Here is an 18,486-nt window from a genome sequence, read left to right on the forward strand (position 1 = left end):
ATTCTGTTTTACAGCTGGTCTGATCCTCTTCCAAAAGGTTTGAAAATGGAACTTCAAAGTGCGGCAGGATGAGAGGATGGGGGAGAAGGGCGTGGTCTGTGTGACTTAATGGGTGTGTGCTGCCTCTGTTTACTGTGAACGTACTGCATAGGTTTTTAATCCATGTTAAATGGAGCTGATAAAGCAGCCATGACTGAGACAAACTTACAGAAATCTGCAAGGATTGAGCATGAAAATTCCTGCTTAACCGTAACTTATGTGAACTTGTGAAGAAACCCACATATAACAGACAGCTAATGCCCCCCTTTAGCTCCAACCATGATAAAACCCTTGAACTATAGGAATCCCTGTAATATTTTGATCCAGCATGATAAACAGGCATCCATGTGACATTGAATTATCCAATAGCATGCCAGTGTGATCTGTCACTTTGAACATTTTAAATCAGTCCCTTGTAATAAAGAAAAACAAGGGATGCACAAATTCATAGATTGGATTATTAACTCCCCATTCATGTAATTCATTGTTATTTTGACTTTATTTGACACAGTGCCGTTACTGAGTCTCAAAAGGATTCGTTGTTCTATTAGGAATCAGAGACAAATATGTTAAGATTCTGGGTTCTTTCCTGACATACTGTTCAAATTTTGAACTCAATAATGTGCCTGCTGTGTGTAATGTGACCATCTGATTCTGGGTCCGCCATCCTTCAATACTGGTTTCCAGTGACACCTCCACCATTGTAGTAATTGGCACCAGCTACACTGGACTTTAGTTTGTCAGGGTCATTTGCTGTCACTCTTGTTTCTTTGTTTATTCTGTTTGCTTAACTTCACTGGAAGGCAACAAACATTTAGGTCTGTCATAAAACAAAGAATGGATATATGGGAAAAACATCTCATGCTCATTGTTAGGTATGATGGAGGATGGTGATGCTGAGGGCTTGTGGGTCTTATGCTTTTTAAGGCTGTTAGTTTATGACACCACAAGGTCATGACACCAGGGCATTTTAATTAGAAATGTTGTAAATTCTGCCTGAAACTGGAAAATTTGTAATCACTGCAAAGTATCTCTTTTAGGTTATAACTAATATAAATTATTGAGTCATATTTATTGATCCATTTATTATATTTGTAAGTAATTTCATTTACTCTGGAAGCATAAATGTGAATTCAGTGCTGGTAGAGGCACCTGAAGGGAGTTTCAGGCATCACATTTTTGAATCTTTAAAAGTGTTTTCAACTTGACCACACTCTGTCTCAGATCTGTTTTTCTCTGATTGCTGACATGAAAACTATTTTTGAACTGTGAGAGCCAAACTGTGCTTTGATTTCCTGCAGCCTTTGAGCGGGATCATGAATACTGTAAATAACTACAAGTTCTGTGGATCTGAGCATCCCAGCAAAGCCAAAGTAATGACCTCCGATTTAGTTGTTTAGTAATGCAAAAGTCCCCGAACAGCGATTCCGCTTATTAAACACACTATTAATAAAAAAGTTGGAGAAAAAAGTCAGATTTGTGTTGTACATTTTTGCTCTAAGGCAGGCTTTAAGATGTTCCACATCTTAATTTTAGCTGCCAAACGTGGAAGCATGCGCTTACAAGTAAAACTAGAAAGGGACGACATGTCCTCAGGTTAAGACTGCACCCACCGTTTCTGTCCTCAGGCTCTGCCTTTTATCTTTGTGCCCGTGCGCTCACTGCTGTGTATGTTTGTGTGTGCTGCCGCAGTGGCTCTACCCCCAGAGAAGACAGACAGCTGCTGCGTGGAGGAGAAGATGCAGGAGAGGGACAGCCGGTCTCCCGCGGGGCCACAGAAACAGCTCCAGTTTGAAGTGAGTGTCAACGCAGAGCGGGAGGTTTATCACTTCCCCCTGCGGGTAAAACTGGGGCAGTGGCAGGACATGCACTCACATGCGCACTTTATGAAACTGTTTCAGGAGCTGGAGTGTGCTGTGTCTGTGGAGGAGGACAACAGACAGGAGTGGACTTTTACCCTCTACGATTTTGACAACAACGGCAAAGTTACACGAGAGGTAATATTTACTTAAAACAGCTAATTGTAGCTCTTTAAAGGGACAGGAAGTCTACCCAAATGTTTACCAACATTCAGTTTTATGTTTCAACCTCTGCATTACAAAAGCATTTCTTTTATTTAATTAAAACTATCAATATTCAACCTGATCTTGGAGAATAAAGACATCCATGTTGTGCATTAACACTTAACCACCCCCAAATAAAACAAAGCCAGAAGAAAGTAGCGTTCACTCTCACTTACAGCTGAATTCAGCGAAGGTGCTGCTCAATGTGGCCTGCGTCTGCCGGATGTAGATCTGAGAAAACATCCAGAAAAGCATTTTTTCTAGAACAACTTGAATTGGTGGAGAGAGACTGCAGCACTCTTCTGTGTGGCTGGTTGTGCAGTTTTTTGGCGCTGCCTGTGGCTCTGTGGCTCCTGAGACGGAAGACAGTGACTTGGTGGGGGAGACAAAGCTTTCTCTTCCACTGTGATGCTTTTATTAGTCACTTCACTGAAGAAAAAAGTTAAATGAGAAAAACAGGAAGCATTTATTTTATTGTTTAATTTTTTTGTGTTTACTTGATTTATATCTGAAAATATTTGTAAAATCCTTGAATCCTTGAATTTGAGATGTTTTTTTAGGTTGTTTTTTTTACTTAAAATCTTTTTCAAAAGGTTTGTGATGCAAAAGATTCCAAAAGATATTTAATTTCCTTTGCTTTTGTGGATTCGAATTTTTGATAATTAAAAAAAAACACTGAAATTTCACAAAGTACATGTACCTGATTTTTTTCACTCTTTTCTTATCTTTCATGATTTCCAGAATGTGAGCATTAGTTGATACAAAAAGCATTACTTGAAAATAATTAACGCAAACATATATATTTCCATACAAAAGTATTGAGACTTCTTTATTTTTTTCAAAGATTTTTGTCAAAGTTTTTCCATCTCAGCACAAGTGTGAGGTGGAAGCAAATTATACATGGTTTTCTGAGTTTTCTAAACGAAGATCTGAATTGTGCGGTGTGCAAGTGCACTCAGATCTGCCCATGAAAACCATCCAGTGCAAACAAATTTAAACATTTCAGGGAGCTGTTCAATACATTATGTACAAATGGAATCCAAGCCTGGTGAAACATGAACACCCACAACAATGTGTAGGCCAGGAAGAAGAAGTCGAGAGACAAGTGGTAACTCTGTCCACAGCTCTGTCGACAGAAAAACCAACAGTTCCGCTTTCTAAAAAAATATGGCTTATATAGATAATGTCAAAAAGATAGTTATAAGCATTTCTGTTTCTAGTTTAACCCCAGTTGTTTCAGTTTTACTTGCATAATTCACAACAATAGAGGGCATACATACAGATTTGAGTAAAAATATATGCAAAGCTTTTCAGGCTTTTATTTGTAAAATAATTTTGAGAATTAGGTGTTGTTTTCTTCCTCTTTACAATTATGCGGTACTTTGTGGTTGTCTGTTATAAAAATTTCCAATAACGTCCATCGAGGTTTGTGAAAAGTTTCACATTTTTCCAGGCCCCTCTCAGATTTAGCCCCTGTTCTTCCTTACAGGACATCACCAGCCTGCTCCACACCATCTACGAGGTGGTGGACGCCTCGGTCAACCACTCTCCTGGTAAAAGCAAGACTCTGCGGGTCAAGCTCTCCGTCGCTCCAGACTCAAGCCAACGGTGGAGGAGCTGTGCTCAGGGTGCCGCAGGTAAGTGTCACGTTAACTCAGTGTGGGCCAGCTGCTGAGAAAAGAGGCGACTCTGAAGTTCCATCAGTGGATCTGTGCTGACAGCTCACTCAGAGACTTGTTTGTTGTCATGCAGAAAGGCGGTCGCTTCAGGCCTGTCAGAGCTTTGTTTCCTCGCAGTTTCTGCATCGCTCCATCCCTCCCACTCAATGGGGTTCATTTTTAATGATGGGGGGGTGACTGCGTAGAGAGAGAGAGAGAAAGAGAGAGCGAGAGAGATCGCCCCCTCCCCTCCCTTGCCGCCTTCAAATACCCTAAAAGAAACCTTAAGAGATGTGCCAAGTCCTTTTGATAACCACAGCCATTTTTCTTTTTTCCAGTACTCCCCTTTTTTTCCCCTTTTCTCCCCCTCTCTTTGTCCTCCTTTCTCAGAGCTGTGGGGAAAATATAGCAGCGTTCGACGTAACTTTCCTCACTGACGACTTGGCAAACAAGTAGTCAGAGGAAAATATCTCAAAAAGTATATATTCCTGAGTGTTTGCGTCCTATTGTTTTGTCTATAAATATCTGTCAGGAGATTCAGATGGAGGAAGCTTTGAAAAGATTGCCTTCATGCTAATTTCAAATCGCATCAGATCCCACATCCTAATAATACTATTGCTGAAACCAGCCTGGTTTTTATGGTATTCTGCTCCTTTAGATGAACTCCTTTAAAATAGAATAAATGAAGCACTGTTGTTTTTCCTTATCTATAGATCTTCAAAGTGAAACCCTAAAACAAAGGTTCCTTTCTTCCGAGTCTTGTGAGCCTGGTGTTGTGTGTGGGTGTGTGTGGCTTCTCTGCATTGGTCCCTTTGGTAATAGCCCCCTGTGTCTTTGTGCATTCTCAGACAAGTCCCACTGCAGGGAGAAAAATGACAAGTGCATCGATGATCTCAAGAGTGCAGACAAGAAGTCTCGAGCGCTCCTCAGGTAAACCCAGCTCCTCGTAAACTCATATTCTGGTGCTTCTGGTATCTCTACAATATAGAAACCTTACATCTGCATCCTTGTAAGTCCAAGTTTCATCAAAATGCTAATGTATTTCAACAATTCAGTCGCTATTAATTTGGTTGATGATGGTTTGCATCTAATGAAACACAACATTTAGTTTATCAAAAATTTAAACATTACATTAGGTCAATTAAAAATAATTTTTAAAAAGGGCAGAACTATTGACCTACTGAGAAGTAATACAATATATATTAAATTGACTCAATACTTGGTCAGTGATCCTTTTGCAGTGATTACTCTATCATTGCATTGAGGTGACTGACCAGTAGCATTCCTGGGGTGTTTATATACACTTCTTCCTTCCACTCAACTTTTGTTAATGTGCTTGGATACAATGCACATTTATACATTAAGCATTTATTAGTTTTAATTTTGATGGCTTAATCTTTCAAAACAACATGAAACAAATTAAGAAAAGATACTTGAATAATTGTATAAGACCTGTCAAAAAGGATTCATAATAAAAACACCACCACTGAAATATTTATACGCTTCTGTCAGTGTGATGAAGTGGCAAGTCATCCTTGAAGATGAACTTAACATTTTATTAAAGCTTGTCAGCAGAGAGATCAGTTTGGATTTCTTTATCCTTCATGAAAAATAAATCTGCAGTCCATAAAATTCTGTAAATCCTGTCAAGTCTTACTAAGCATAACAAAAGGAGCAGGTACAAAAAGAAAGTCTGTTACTCTTGGTTTTTACTGAAGATCATTTATGCCATTGAACTGAGGAAGAAGTTGTAAGTTTTTAAGGAGACGATGACAGAGGTTGCCTTCCACGGCAGCAGCTTGTTATTAAAGTCCACAAGCTGAATTTGACTCCTCCCTGAAACTTTACCAGCCACTTTAACCTGGGTCCAAAGTCTGGTTTATTGGCCAGAGATGACTTACCGCACTGAGCAGTGATACAAACATTAAAACAGATTCAATAAAACCTCTATCTCAGATTATCTATGGAAACTTCATCCTGGACTTCAAGCCCCTTGGATTCTGTTGCTGTCCACTTTTGTTTCAGAGTTTGGAAGCTTTGTATCCAAATCAAATGCTGAATTTAAATAGAAAATATGATTTTAAAACACTGAACACTTTTCTTTTTAGAAAACTAAAGACACTTCTGACGTTGCATGTGTTTTATGAGTGATTTAACAAGTGATGTCACAGCTGTAGCTGATGTCGCCGATATGTTAAGTTCCCCCAAACTAGGGGTGCACTGATTTTATAAAGCCTAACCTTTTTTAGACCTTTGCCGAGGTAGCTAAGATTGGTGGATAAGATGGGCTTCATATTTAAAAATTGGTCAGTCATGGATTTCCCAAAATTAAGGAAATCGGCTCAGATAAATCGGATGGCCGATAAATTGATGTACCCTTACCCCAAACTCTTAAATGAGAACTACTTAACAAGTCTTCTCAAATGTGCAGTTATCCATGTTGCTGATTCACATTTGTTTTTGCCACACTTTTCCTTCCACCAAATTTCATGTTATTGTTCTTGGGAGAAAGCTGTTTTGTCATTTACCATGCTCATGAAAAGTTCCAGTTACAGTGGTACGACTGTGGAGGCCATAGCATTGCCATCACATAAAAACACACAAAAACAGAACTTATTATGCTTGAAATTAATCACTTTGTCTGTAATTAATCTAAATAATTGATTTGAATTGTGAAAATACTTTTAAGTTATATTCTTATTTATTGTGAAGTATCTGTACATCCTTTTCTTTATGGAGATATAAATGTCCTGTTAGGTTTTTTAAGGAGTTCTAACTTTCAATCATTTGTTTGGCACAACAAAACCTCTGTTGCTTTTCTTCTGTCCACATTCAGCGACTTGAGATGTAATGGTTCCGGCTCTAACAGTTGTCCTGCCTCCACCTGATCACAAGCAACGCTTGTTTATCTTCCCCAAACTGCTTCCTAATGAGAAGTGCCACTCATTTCCACAGGCGCCACCACAGCGACCACCACACCCAGTCTGGCTGCCAGCGCCACTGTGTGGACGAGAACCTGGAACGCAGGAACCACTACTTGGACCTGGCAGGCATTGAAAACTACACGTCCCGCTTTGGAGCTGGTGAGTGGACCGGGGCAAAGACGGGTGGGGAGGACGGGAGGCAGACCAGGGCTCTTTGAAGCCCGTCATTACTGCCGCACCTGCTTAGGGCCATTAGGTGGGACGACCAGCCTTCTGCGCACCTCGCCAGCACAAACATCTGGGCTCAGGCAAGCACAATACAGCAAGTGTTTGAGGGGAAAGTCCATCAACAGGACGGGGTAGTGTGAGGGGAAATTTTTAAAGTTGAACAAGTTTCAGGCTTGATCTGCCAGTCAGTGATGACATGCCATTATTGTGTTGTTGTAGGAAAAGTGCTAACAGGAATCCTCTGTGTCTGGGATCTCCAAAAGGGAAAGAACCTGAAATAAGATTGGAGAGTTTTTGCATTTGTATCTACCTATTTTGTGTAAATGTAGAGCCAGACGAGGTGTGTTTCCAGAGGCAGTGCCTGTTTGTTTGTCTGTGAGAAGAATTATACAAAAAGTCCAGGTTAACATTAAGAACACAGCTAAATTTCTAACATCTGCGACTTTGGCAGACTGTGAAGATAAAGCATAGATGTCTGGAAATTCAGACACCTCTTTTTTTAAACCAAAGTTCTTCAGAAAATCATTTGAGAAGCAACTTAATTTAAAATTAATCAAACTAATATCTCTGGGGTTTTCTCTCTTTTAACTACTGCTGAAAGAGGAAGCTTTGTGATTATGAAACTAAACACGTAATTATTAAACTGATGAAGCATCTAACATCTATCAAGAGTTTTATGGTCTTTTAGGAATCTAAAGAGAGTTCTGATACCTTTATTATTCTAGGAAGTATTCTAGGAAATTGGGGTAAAAAAAATTAAACCAAGGTTTGGAGCTACTGTTGAGGGCTGGCAAGGACATTTAAGACTTCACAAAAAGTAAAGTGCAGAACTCCCAGGAAGTGTTTTTACGTCACAAGACCTTCATATTTGAACACCAGGCAAAAAAAAAAAATGTTCTGCTTAGAACAACAATCTGCAAAAAATCTAAAATCAAAACAGAATGTCATCATACACTGTCAACTGTGACAACTGTGTCACTGTCACTACATGCTTGTGGAGAAGGAATTGCCGCAAAGTCAATGTCTCAAAATAATCAGAAATTTATCTGCAAGTTTGTATTGATGGTATGTTATTATGAAGAGTTAGCTTAGTTTACTGTAAGTGTATAGTGATAAGTGAAGATCTCTCACTAGTTTTGATCTATAAACCCAAAAATCAACAGCATGATCTGTGATGCATTAACGGTTTTGGTTTTTAAGTCACTGAAAGCTTTGTAGTTATATTAATAGTACAAATTCAGTCAGCAAATTATTTCAGTATTTGCTAATGCAAAATTGATGTTAAGTCAAACAGAAAGCAGTGAACTTTTCACATAATGATGCTACAAGTAAATGTTTTAGCTACAAATGATCAAAAATCTAAAGGATCTAACGGAATGCTGTTATGGTATTATAGACAATAATATTTTCTCAAAAGGAATTTAATTATTTGTTTATTTGCATTTTTTTAAATGTTTTGTTAATATTGCATAAAAAGGGTGGAGTGATTAAATGAAAAATCTGCAGAATGTACTAATTTGTTACCCAATTAACCATCAGAATAACTGAATACTAAAATAATTGTTAGTTTACTTCCCTGGGTTTTGACTGCCAACATCAAACAGTTCAGTCAAGAAATAAATGTTTTGTTGAGAGTTGCTTAGAATAATATCATCGTCTCTGTCTCTCTCTCTCTCTCTCTCTCTGTCTCTCTCTCTCTCTCTCTCTGGGACAGGTCCTGCTGCAGAACCAGCAAAGGTAGAGGCTCAGGTTCACTCATCCAACCAGGCCCGTTCTCGCTCACATGAACCAGAAAACGGACACGCCCACACACACCACCGCCGGCTGCAATCGGCTGTGGACACTCCTGCTGCAGAGAGCCTCCACCCAGCCCGGCCCAGAGGCCAGGACGCCGGGCGGCATGGCATTCGCTCTCCGAAGACTCACAGCCGCACACCGCCTGCACAGAACAGTGGGAGGGTGATGCGGAGTCGAGGCGCCCCGCCTCCCCCGGCTCTGCCCTCCCAGACGCCCCCTCATCAGTCGGCAGCCCCCTACCGCAAGCACAAACAGCGATCCAAGGAGAGCCAAGGCTACCGGGCCTTAGGCTCTCTTGGCTCTCCGGGACCTATAGTGGAGAAAGAGCAGGTTAGGGACCTCCCAAGTGTGTTGCTGTATGAGGGAGGACTGGCCCAAGTGGTGCAGCGGCATGAACATCACCACCACCATGAACACCATCACCACTACCACCACTTTTACCAGTCCTGAAGCTCTGGCCTGCCTGGGATGACTCAGCGCCCCTGCATTGCCACAGAAAACAACCAGGCCAGCAGACTCTGACTGCAGCGCTGCACCTGGCAGCACAGGCACCGGACATGGGCAGTACATGAGGGCGACGGCCAGCGTGTGCCAGGGCTGGAATGTTAAGTAACCAGTGCTACAAAAATGTTGGTCTGACATACAGAAGCTTTGGTATGCAGTAGGACAGTGAGTAAGAGCCCATGTTGAGTAGCTGAACTGAAAATCACACAAAGACTCAGGAGGCAACCCAGTTCAGACCCGCTGAGCTGTAGACCATCAGACCAGCATCCCAATACTCCCCAGACCACTAAGTCAAAAGGAAGAGGAGGGACACGACGAGGAAGCTGTGACTGTAATACAAAAATATATGAAGGAATATGGGCGACGAGCAATTTGTGAAAAATTTGTGTCTATCTGAGCTTTACGACACTGGTGTGTGTTGGAAACCACTGAAAGTGTGCTCAGAATTGAAAGCAAGCTCCACAGCAGAGTTTTGAAGAAAAGAAAATAACCCGTAATACACTGTAGGCATAAAGGGGAAGGAAAACTTTGAAACAATATAATTTATCCCAGATCCGCTTCTACCTCTGTTTTTTTATCCGAATTGTTGTTCTGATGGAAACGTTAAACAAGCATTCATTTTCAAAATCACTTTTAAACTTTGTTGAATGAAGATAAATCATGTCACAAACTGCAGCTCTGAAAACTAGAAAGCCTCCTCTGATTTATGAACTAACATTTGCTGTACATAAGGTATTTATACTGTCATCGATTTTATAAGCTTTATTCATGTATTCATTGTGGAAACGACATTTTTATTATGACCACTAGGAACTTCAGTAAAACATGTAATTGAACCCTGTCTCAGATTTCCATTAATTTCCTCTCTGCTCTAACTTTTACTCCTAACTGTAACAGAGTGACGTCTTCCAGACCCGTTGCACAGATTTGCTTAAATAGGACTCTGTTTACTGTAAACTTGTTCTGTTAGAGGGTGATGTTTTAATCAGTCCAGATAAAGTTTGACTTATGTGTCATTCTCTTTTGTCTTCACATATTTTTTTTATTTATTTAGCATGCAGAATGTTGGCACGCTGGATTTTGGCATCCCCCCCCTGACGCCGTGTCCCATGATCTCCTAGCTGCTCCCTCTGTTTCCACCCCATCAGCCTGAACCACGGCTGTCAGCAGGTCTTTTGCTGCGCCGCCATGTGTCCTCACTGCTCAGCTGACAGAACTCTGTTTGTGATGTGGCGGGGCGATGGCTCTCTCAGCTGTCTCATTCCTCTGGTGCCAATTAACCCCGGAGCCCAGCTTGCAGTCTCCTCTGAGCCCATATCTCATATCTCACGACTACTGCCCTGCTGGCAGTAGGAATATTCATCCCGTCCCCAGAAGCCTTAAAAAATAGATGTAGATGGTACCCTCGCTTTTAAAGAATATGTTGCTGTAACTTATTTGTGCTTTGATTTTTGCTCTTTCAGGCACATCTGTGTGTCATTTTAGCAACAACAAAAAAAACCCCACACTTTTATTTTTTCAGATTTTGTCATGCTGCAGACAAACTTAGGATGCCATGTGATGAATCAACACACTGTGCAATTAGAAAGTGGAGGGACTCTAATCCTTAGAGTCAACGAAAAGTGATTACTTTTCTAAGCAATGACCGGAGTACCACAAGAGAACCAGCACATTTTTTTACCTTTATATTACCAGGATTAAAAAAAAATCCTACTGATATTTAAGTTTTAAAACAGTTGCTTCTGATGCAACTTCCTTACCAGTCAGGGAACTTTGATATCAAGCAATGATGGCTGCATATTTTTCATGGTAAAAACCTCACATATGACATAAAATATAACCACCTGGCTAATAATGTGTTCTTACCCCCTTTGAGGGGAAAACACTCCTGGCCCATTGAGGCATGGACTCTTGACCCATGAAGGTGACCTGTTGGTGTCTTGAACTACGATTTTAGGTGGAGATCCTGTCAGTTCTGTAAAATGTCAGGTCAACATCTCAAAGTTTTTTTGTCAGTTCACCGTTTAAGGCATTTACGTATTTGGAAAGTTAGGGTTTTTAGATATTTTAAGGTGAGTAACATCATAATACGTCTATGTGTTTCACTGATATTGGTCCAAACAAAGTCAGATGAGAACAGAATGACTTCAAGTCCAGAAGATATTTCAGAACATAATGTGGATTATATTTGGTATACAGTTGTCTTGTGTCACTTTTATGTTTTTTTAGTCCACTTATTATTATTATTATTATTATTATTATTATTATTATTATTATTATTATTATTATTATTATTATTATTATTATTATTATTATTATTATTATTATTATTATTTCTGGAAACTTGCTTTTTCAAATGTGAAGTTATGAAAAGCTTGCATACTTCAGCAGTTATATTAAGAGGGCCGTATTAGGATACATTTTTGCTGTGCCCATGTAAATTGTTATGTTTGTGTTGCTGGAACACAATGCGTTATGTTAAATAATGGATTAAATTTGAACTTCCACACTATCAAATATGAAAGCTTAAAAACTAAAATGATAAACAAACAAAGAACACTGTGATATTGACTTTAATGTGGGAAAATGAGAGACTGCCATAATGTGTCCTGTTTGTTTTGTTTCCAGCTGATATGCAGAGAGCTTTGAAGTGTGGATTGGCACAGCAGGGTGCTAGCTTCTGCAAAGGAAGGATGCTAAATGTTAAGGGATCAGGGGGACATGAGATAGTCTCTTACCAATAAAGACTGAAAAAGGTTGAAGAAAAAAAAAAAAAAGCAAATCCAGTGATAAGGTACATCTGTTCCAGCGAATTTATGAGCCTTTAACGCTTATTTCCCTCCATGCTGGATAAGTGGCTCCCTTTCTGCAGAGAATCTTAGAACTTCAAAGCAGATTTGCTTTGGATAATGCAAATGATCAGAATACGCTGGTTCCAGCCTCCTCAAGAACATGAAAAGGAAGAGTGGGAAAGAGAAAATTAAAACTAATTGCTGTGGCTGCCTTTTATGTGTGGAAAGAAGGGCAGAAATAAAATACTTCAATTATTGTCAAGTTCATACGATTAGGAAATAAGCTGACAAAGTGCTAAATTTCAGTATTTCTGACCCAGTGGCCGTTTACATTAAATGTTCCTTTGAGCTGCCACTTGGTTCTTGCTTATATCTGACGAAATTATAATTAACAGGATTAAATTCAGCCTATAATCCTCATGCTGATACTGGTGAGACAGGCTACTTCTAAATATGTTTTGGAGTATGGATTGTATTTTCTGATTCAATCATATGATGAATTTGTTGAAACTCTCTTGACTTTGTGACTGAATAACTGTTTGCTCAGAGATTAAAAGACAACCTAATTTGTATTTAAAGGTGACCTATGCTTCCTTAAACAAGTTAGGATAGGTATATAGGCTATACAAAATATATTCACGAAATTTGTTGCACCAAATCTTTCTTAAAGAATGAGATTTTAGTCTGCTCAGTCCTGCCTATTTTGAGCTTTTTTCAGAATTAACTGTTTTGAGCCACTTGCCACTTTAAATACAAAAGAATTGCTCCTTGCCACGCCTTCCCAACTCAATGTTCACTCTCGCATGTGAATATAACTGCAAACAGATGTGCAATTATACAGCCGTACATCTTTGAAAAGCAGAAGGAGAGCCTTCTGCACAACCAACAAGAATGAAGCAAGTGCTTTCTGAATGGTTAGTGAACAACAAAATTCTTGTCTTTTCCAGCAGGCGTTGAACAGTGCATACAGTGGAAAAAACAGGTGATCAAACGTGCTGGGGCTCATCTTGGGTTGCTAAGTGACGGACGGAGCTCAGCTTGGGTTGCTAGGTCATAGCCTGGGCTTTGGTTTGCTAGGTAATGGGCAGAACCTGCTGATTTGTGACGTTACATCCGGGAGGTTTTTGAAACGGATCATTATCCGAACACCAAAAAACATGAACCTATTGCCAAAAATCGGCTGGGTGTTTTATTTTTTAAGTACCTGGCCTGTTTTTAGAAGGAGTATAAACCCAAATGGCAGTACAAAAAAGAGCAAAAAGTGAATTTTGCATAATACGTCCCCTTTATAATCTAAAAGGACAAATGAGGAAACGGATCAGTATTTTTGCTGTTGCTTTTTTCTTTTGTTATTCTTGAGGTAAGTTACTTTGTATTTTAAACTCCTAATAGACGAGGTTTATTCCATTGATACAGTAGACTTTACTTCCTGTTCATGCTCGCACTGAAAGTCGCTATTCAAATTCGCTATTCAAATTCGCTATTAGTCAGCTGTTTTCCTTAGCACTTTAAGTGAATAATGGCTAACATTTTAATAGTGTTTTAAAATAAGCATTGCGGTATTGTGAACTGCTGGATGTTATGTGAATGTTAAGAAGTGTTTATGAGAGCTTCATGTACAGAAAAAAGGCATTCATCTAAGACTTACCTGCATTTACATTTTTAATACCCATCAAAATTTCTTTTCAACAGAAAAAGGTTTTTATTTAACCGGGAAGATTGGTAAAATTTTGCATTTACAGCTGCAAGTGTTCTGAGGTATGTCCTACCAAGCAAACTAATGTTTCATCCCTCCCCACCCCGTTAACTGAACGTCCTGTGTAAAAATTAATCAGGTGTCAAACCTTCATATGAATCAAAATTCAAACTATACGAATAACTCTTTGAATTTGAATGTGAAATAAAATTTCCTGTATAGTAATTTCAAAGAAATCTGCTTTTGCTTTGCTATTTCACACATACTTCATTCCTCAAGCTCTGAGGTAATCCCCTTTAACTGAACAAATGTGGCATTTAATAGGATATTCATGGAAAAAGAAATCTATACTCCGGGGATATAATGTGCTACTAAACTTTTCTTATTTCACATTATAAAGCAAAAGCTGCTGTCCAACTTCTTCAAAATCAGAGCCTGTCGTGTGGACTTTAAGAAACTGACTCCAGACCTTTAGAGATAGCAAATGAATAAAACAAGGCTTCAAAAAGTTGCATTGGTTTTTAGCAGATCATTGGAGCTCTTTCTTTTTTGCAACATCAAAGGCAGCTATGGCTCTTTGATGTGGCAGCATGCTGTTTAAGGTACAGACTGAATGGAGAGATGTCAAGCTGCAAGGTGCCTCTGTAGTTTATGCTGAGTGCTGCAGAGAGCTGCAGATGAAAGGAGCAAACAGAGTTTGATAATGAATGTCCAACAAGTAGGACCCATCTCAGACAGTGCACGCTCAGCGGGGCGCCCCAGCTAACCTTGAGCGGAGCACCCCAAACCTTGGGCAGACGCTGGAGACCAGACTCCTTCAACTTGGCATGCTTCAGCAGAAAGAGAGGCCCTCAGATGTGAGCTTTAATCTTCCTGTCAATTAAATGCTGATTGACACACGCACAGTTACACACGCGCACGGTTACTCGGGCTGACCGACCTTATTAAACAGCCTGCTCTTAAAGAGACGCCATCCATTTCAACAGCTAAGTACCGCTCTCTATTTGGCTCCGACAAGCTTTTTCTAATTATACAGCAATCCTTTCCATGTTTGAGTCACTTTGTGGCTTCATCCTGTGCATTTTCTACGGTACTCCTGGATCCTCTTACAGTTAATGTCGTCATTAATCTATTGAGCTAATCCTCTTTTATTTGTTCACCCATTAGCTTTGGGGAATCTGGGATAACTGCCCTCTTTTCGCTGTATATCCTGCAGCTTTTTTACTTGAAACCATTGATAAAATGAGACATGGCTTATAAGGGCAAACTTATTTTCTCCATATAATTTTACAGAGAATAGAATTTATTTTTCATGTTCAATGAATATCTGGAAAAATAAAATGTTACAATGAAGGTATATCTTCATTGCAGTGTTATTGCAACTCAAAATCCTTAAAAAACATGGGTCCTAACATGCTTTAGGCATAGAGGAGGAATCATTTATAAATCTTGTTACACAAAACAACCTAGCGTCATTTTTACAGATGTCCGCATGTCAAGTTTTTACCAAAACTGGAGTAAAACGTATCTAATCTCCTTTATTCCCTGTAATGTGGAGACACTCCATCTCTCTCAAAGAGGGAGAAAAAGATCTGCAAAGTTGCTGCCTGAGATAATGTTTGGGATCCAGATGTTCATTGGGTAAATCCAGCATCACTTCTCACATGCCACACTTTATTACTGACTGCCAAACGTTGAAATGAAAGGATTCATGGTTTTTCCCTGTGTTATACCATTTCATAATGCATAATCTATGAATATCTATGGTGGGATTTCTTTCAGTGGGTTAACTTTATGGATTGTTACTGACATCTGGCGATAGTTTCATGTTAATTGCACCTTTAGAATTGTATTTATTTAGAAAAGCACTGATGCATTCAATACTTATCTTACTCACTAACTACAATATTATTATATCTGTAATTTCATAAACACTATTTTACCTTTGTCTGACTTTGTCTATGACTTTTGGCTGCATCTATGTATTGGCATCTGCACACAGATTAGAGCAGGGGGTGCTGTGATTGACGGAGTATGATAAGTCAGGACGTAAGGACGCTGCTGCAATCTGTATCCTAAAAGGTACATAAAAGACATAAGACATTTGATAAGATCATTGGTTCTTTCTCAAAATACTTTTAAATCTTTAACTTTGACTCTGATCTGCTGCAAGATAATTATTTAATCTGCTGCAACAACTGTTTATATTTCAGTCTATGGAAAATTTATTTTTTCAACCATCCTGTATTTATTTATTTTTTAATTTCTTCTACATTCATACTTTTGCAAAATTAACACATTTTTGTTGTACGTCATCATTTTGTGATTAGCGCCACGTCCAGCTTAACACTGTGTAGCACCAACTGGAAATAAACGAACATTTAGAATGTAAATAAGACATTTTGCCGCAGAGAAAATATATTATATATTATTATGTTAATTATTCACACACAAAAAAAAATCTGGTTTCAAATGAGTCATTTATCAATCTGTATTAAAACTAGAAGATGTTTTTAAAACCAATTTACTCTAAAATATTTGGACCCTGTATACAGTATGAGTAAGACCTGTTGAGTTGTGATAAGTACTTGCATGATTTAGACTTTGTTATGTAACTGCGTGGGCAGCATTGCCAAAAAATAAGCGTGCAGGTTTATTTGCAAGGTTATACTGACAAAGAATATAGAGGTAGTTCTGATCACACTATTAGGAAAATACAGTATACAATTGTCCAATCTTATACTCACATTATGCTTAGAAATCCCTAAAAACCTACTTGAAAAGTTCAAGATGTTCAGTACTTGGCCATATTTTTAGTGCACGACACAAAGGTGAGCTGAATCTGAAGCAGTCAGGACTTGCATGCCTTTTCCATGAGCTGGAAACTGATAAAGAGATTCATCTTTGGCTTTGTCCAGAAACACTGAACATTATCACAAGTTACAGTCCTTAAAGAACACATATCCTCAGATATCATAATTACAATTTATCCGATTCCAAATCTGTTCATTAATGACAGATGAGGGCAATTCAACCCACATTTTCTGAGCTTTTCCACAAATTCTTCAGAATCCAGGCAAGGAAAATTCTGATATTCTTTTTAAGATTATTTATTTATTTACCAAGTGTCAGTTTTTATTCCTCAAATTGCCTCTGGACCCCCTTCTGTCATTCGAATGACACAATTCCACGTTAAAGGTTTGTGTAGTAAACCTGACAGAAAGCACTCAGCATTACACTCCCTTAGGTGGAGTCGGCTGTTTCTCAGACACAAAGAAGAAAAGAAGCTGCTCTTTGAAAGATTGTGTTTGATTACTCCTGTCCATGTGTGTGTGTGAGGATTCCCCCCACCCTAACAGAACATAACAGAGGCGAATAATAAACTGATCTCGGTACTCTACAGGGAGCTGCAAAGACCACAAAGAATAAATCAGTGTTTTTCCTGAGTCTTTTTTTGTCCTGACAGTAAACAGTGAACATTTCCTGATGTTACAACCCCAAGCTTCGTTGTGTTTTAAAGGGATTCTACATGATAGGCCAATATATGGCGTTCACATCTTTTTTTTTTCTTTTTTTTACAATTAAATATGTATTCAAACAACCTTATTGTTTTGAATACCCTAAATAAAAGACATCCACAACTCAATGATGTGTTGAATGTCTTGCACTTCAAAAGTCTGGCCTTCATGGAATCGGGGCAAGAAGAAGGTCATTGTTTGAAATAAACCTTGAAAAATATGGAATAAGGTGTTTTGGTCAGATGAAACCAAAAATAAACTATATGCCCTATTGGCAAACCACTGTTTGTGGCGGGAAAGCAACACAACACAACCCACTCTCTGGGTGAAACATGTTGGTGGGAGAATCATACTGCTTCCATTAGCAGAAACGAGATGTTGATGGGACGGTTGAAGGAGATAAATTAACAGACCAATAAACCATCATGTAGGTGATTTTTTTTGGCAGAGACAGTTGACCTCTTTTCCCCTTTCCGCTTTGTAAATGTGTACATTGCGTTGATCAATGGGAAAAAAAAAAAGAGAAACTAAGGTTTGTGTTTTCAGCGTAACAAGTTGTGGAAAGGTCTAGTTATCTTGCAGTGCTTCGTAAACAGAGCAATGTGAATTGAAGTCTCTGTTTCCTCATCAGTGTCATCACTGTTGGTGTTTTTGTGATGACATTTTACTCAAACATGCTTAATTTAGTCATCTTAACATAAATTAAACTATTTCTTTTATAGTGTTTGCAGGATCTACCACATCATGTGAATACAGTCTGAATGTGTATGCACAAACAGGCAGAAAGGAAATCACATAATTGAAAATAGAAACAAGGAAATGTAAAAAGAGGAATTAACAATAAAAGCGCCCAAGATTCTGAGTGTTTCCTTCTTATGCAACACTTCCATCATGTGGCTCCAACTCTAAACTACAACTAGTGTGTATCTCAGACATTCAGTCTGCTCATTTTCTATTTTGGACAAATGTAAACATCTAGTGTTTCCCCTTCAGCTCCTCCTAAATTACTTCACGATAATTGTGCTGCAATTACAGTGAACATCTGCAAGAGGATACTAAAATGTCACTACATTGTAACAAAGGGCTTTACCAGGTGGCAAACTTCCTCTAAATATTACGTAGTACTAGCTTCTAAAATCATTAGACAAGTGACATAATCGTGTTGCCTTTCCAGTGAATCTGACTGTTTCAGGGGGTGTTTTAGGGGATATTTTAGATGCTGTGTTTCGCTTGTAACCAGTAGTTACTTTTGTTCCACTTGACAGAC

At 38.9% G+C, this 18,486-nt stretch overlaps 1 protein-coding gene across 2 annotated transcripts in view; it reads left to right on the forward strand.

Moving 5' to 3' along the window:
- Positions 1-10,049, forward strand: part of nkd1 (NKD inhibitor of WNT signaling pathway 1) — a 33,848-nt gene extending 23,799 nt beyond the window's left edge. Inside the window, exons 2-8 of one of the 2 annotated variants that reach the window (XM_081605398.1) lie at positions 15-112; positions 1,732-1,835; positions 1,941-2,036; positions 3,592-3,739; positions 4,609-4,690; positions 6,716-6,843; positions 8,627-10,049. In XM_081605398.1, the coding sequence (XP_081461524.1) occupies positions 109-112; positions 1,732-1,835; positions 1,941-2,036; positions 3,592-3,739; positions 4,609-4,690; positions 6,716-6,843; positions 8,627-9,159 (1,095 nt within the window). In that variant the 5' untranslated portion in view covers positions 15-108 and the 3' untranslated portion in view covers positions 9,160-10,049. The remainder of the gene's footprint in view (positions 1-14; positions 113-1,731; positions 1,836-1,940; positions 2,037-3,591; positions 3,740-4,608; positions 4,691-6,715; positions 6,844-8,626) is intronic. The other variant, XM_008405553.3, reaches the window with a different exon arrangement.
- Positions 10,050-18,486: the final 8,437 nt, after the last annotated feature.

This window comes from Poecilia reticulata, chromosome 3, assembly GCF_904066995.2.
Source record: "Poecilia reticulata chromosome 3, P_reticulata-male-v2, whole genome shotgun sequence".
NCBI classification, from domain to species: domain Eukaryota; kingdom Metazoa; phylum Chordata; class Actinopteri; order Cyprinodontiformes; family Poeciliidae; genus Poecilia; species Poecilia reticulata.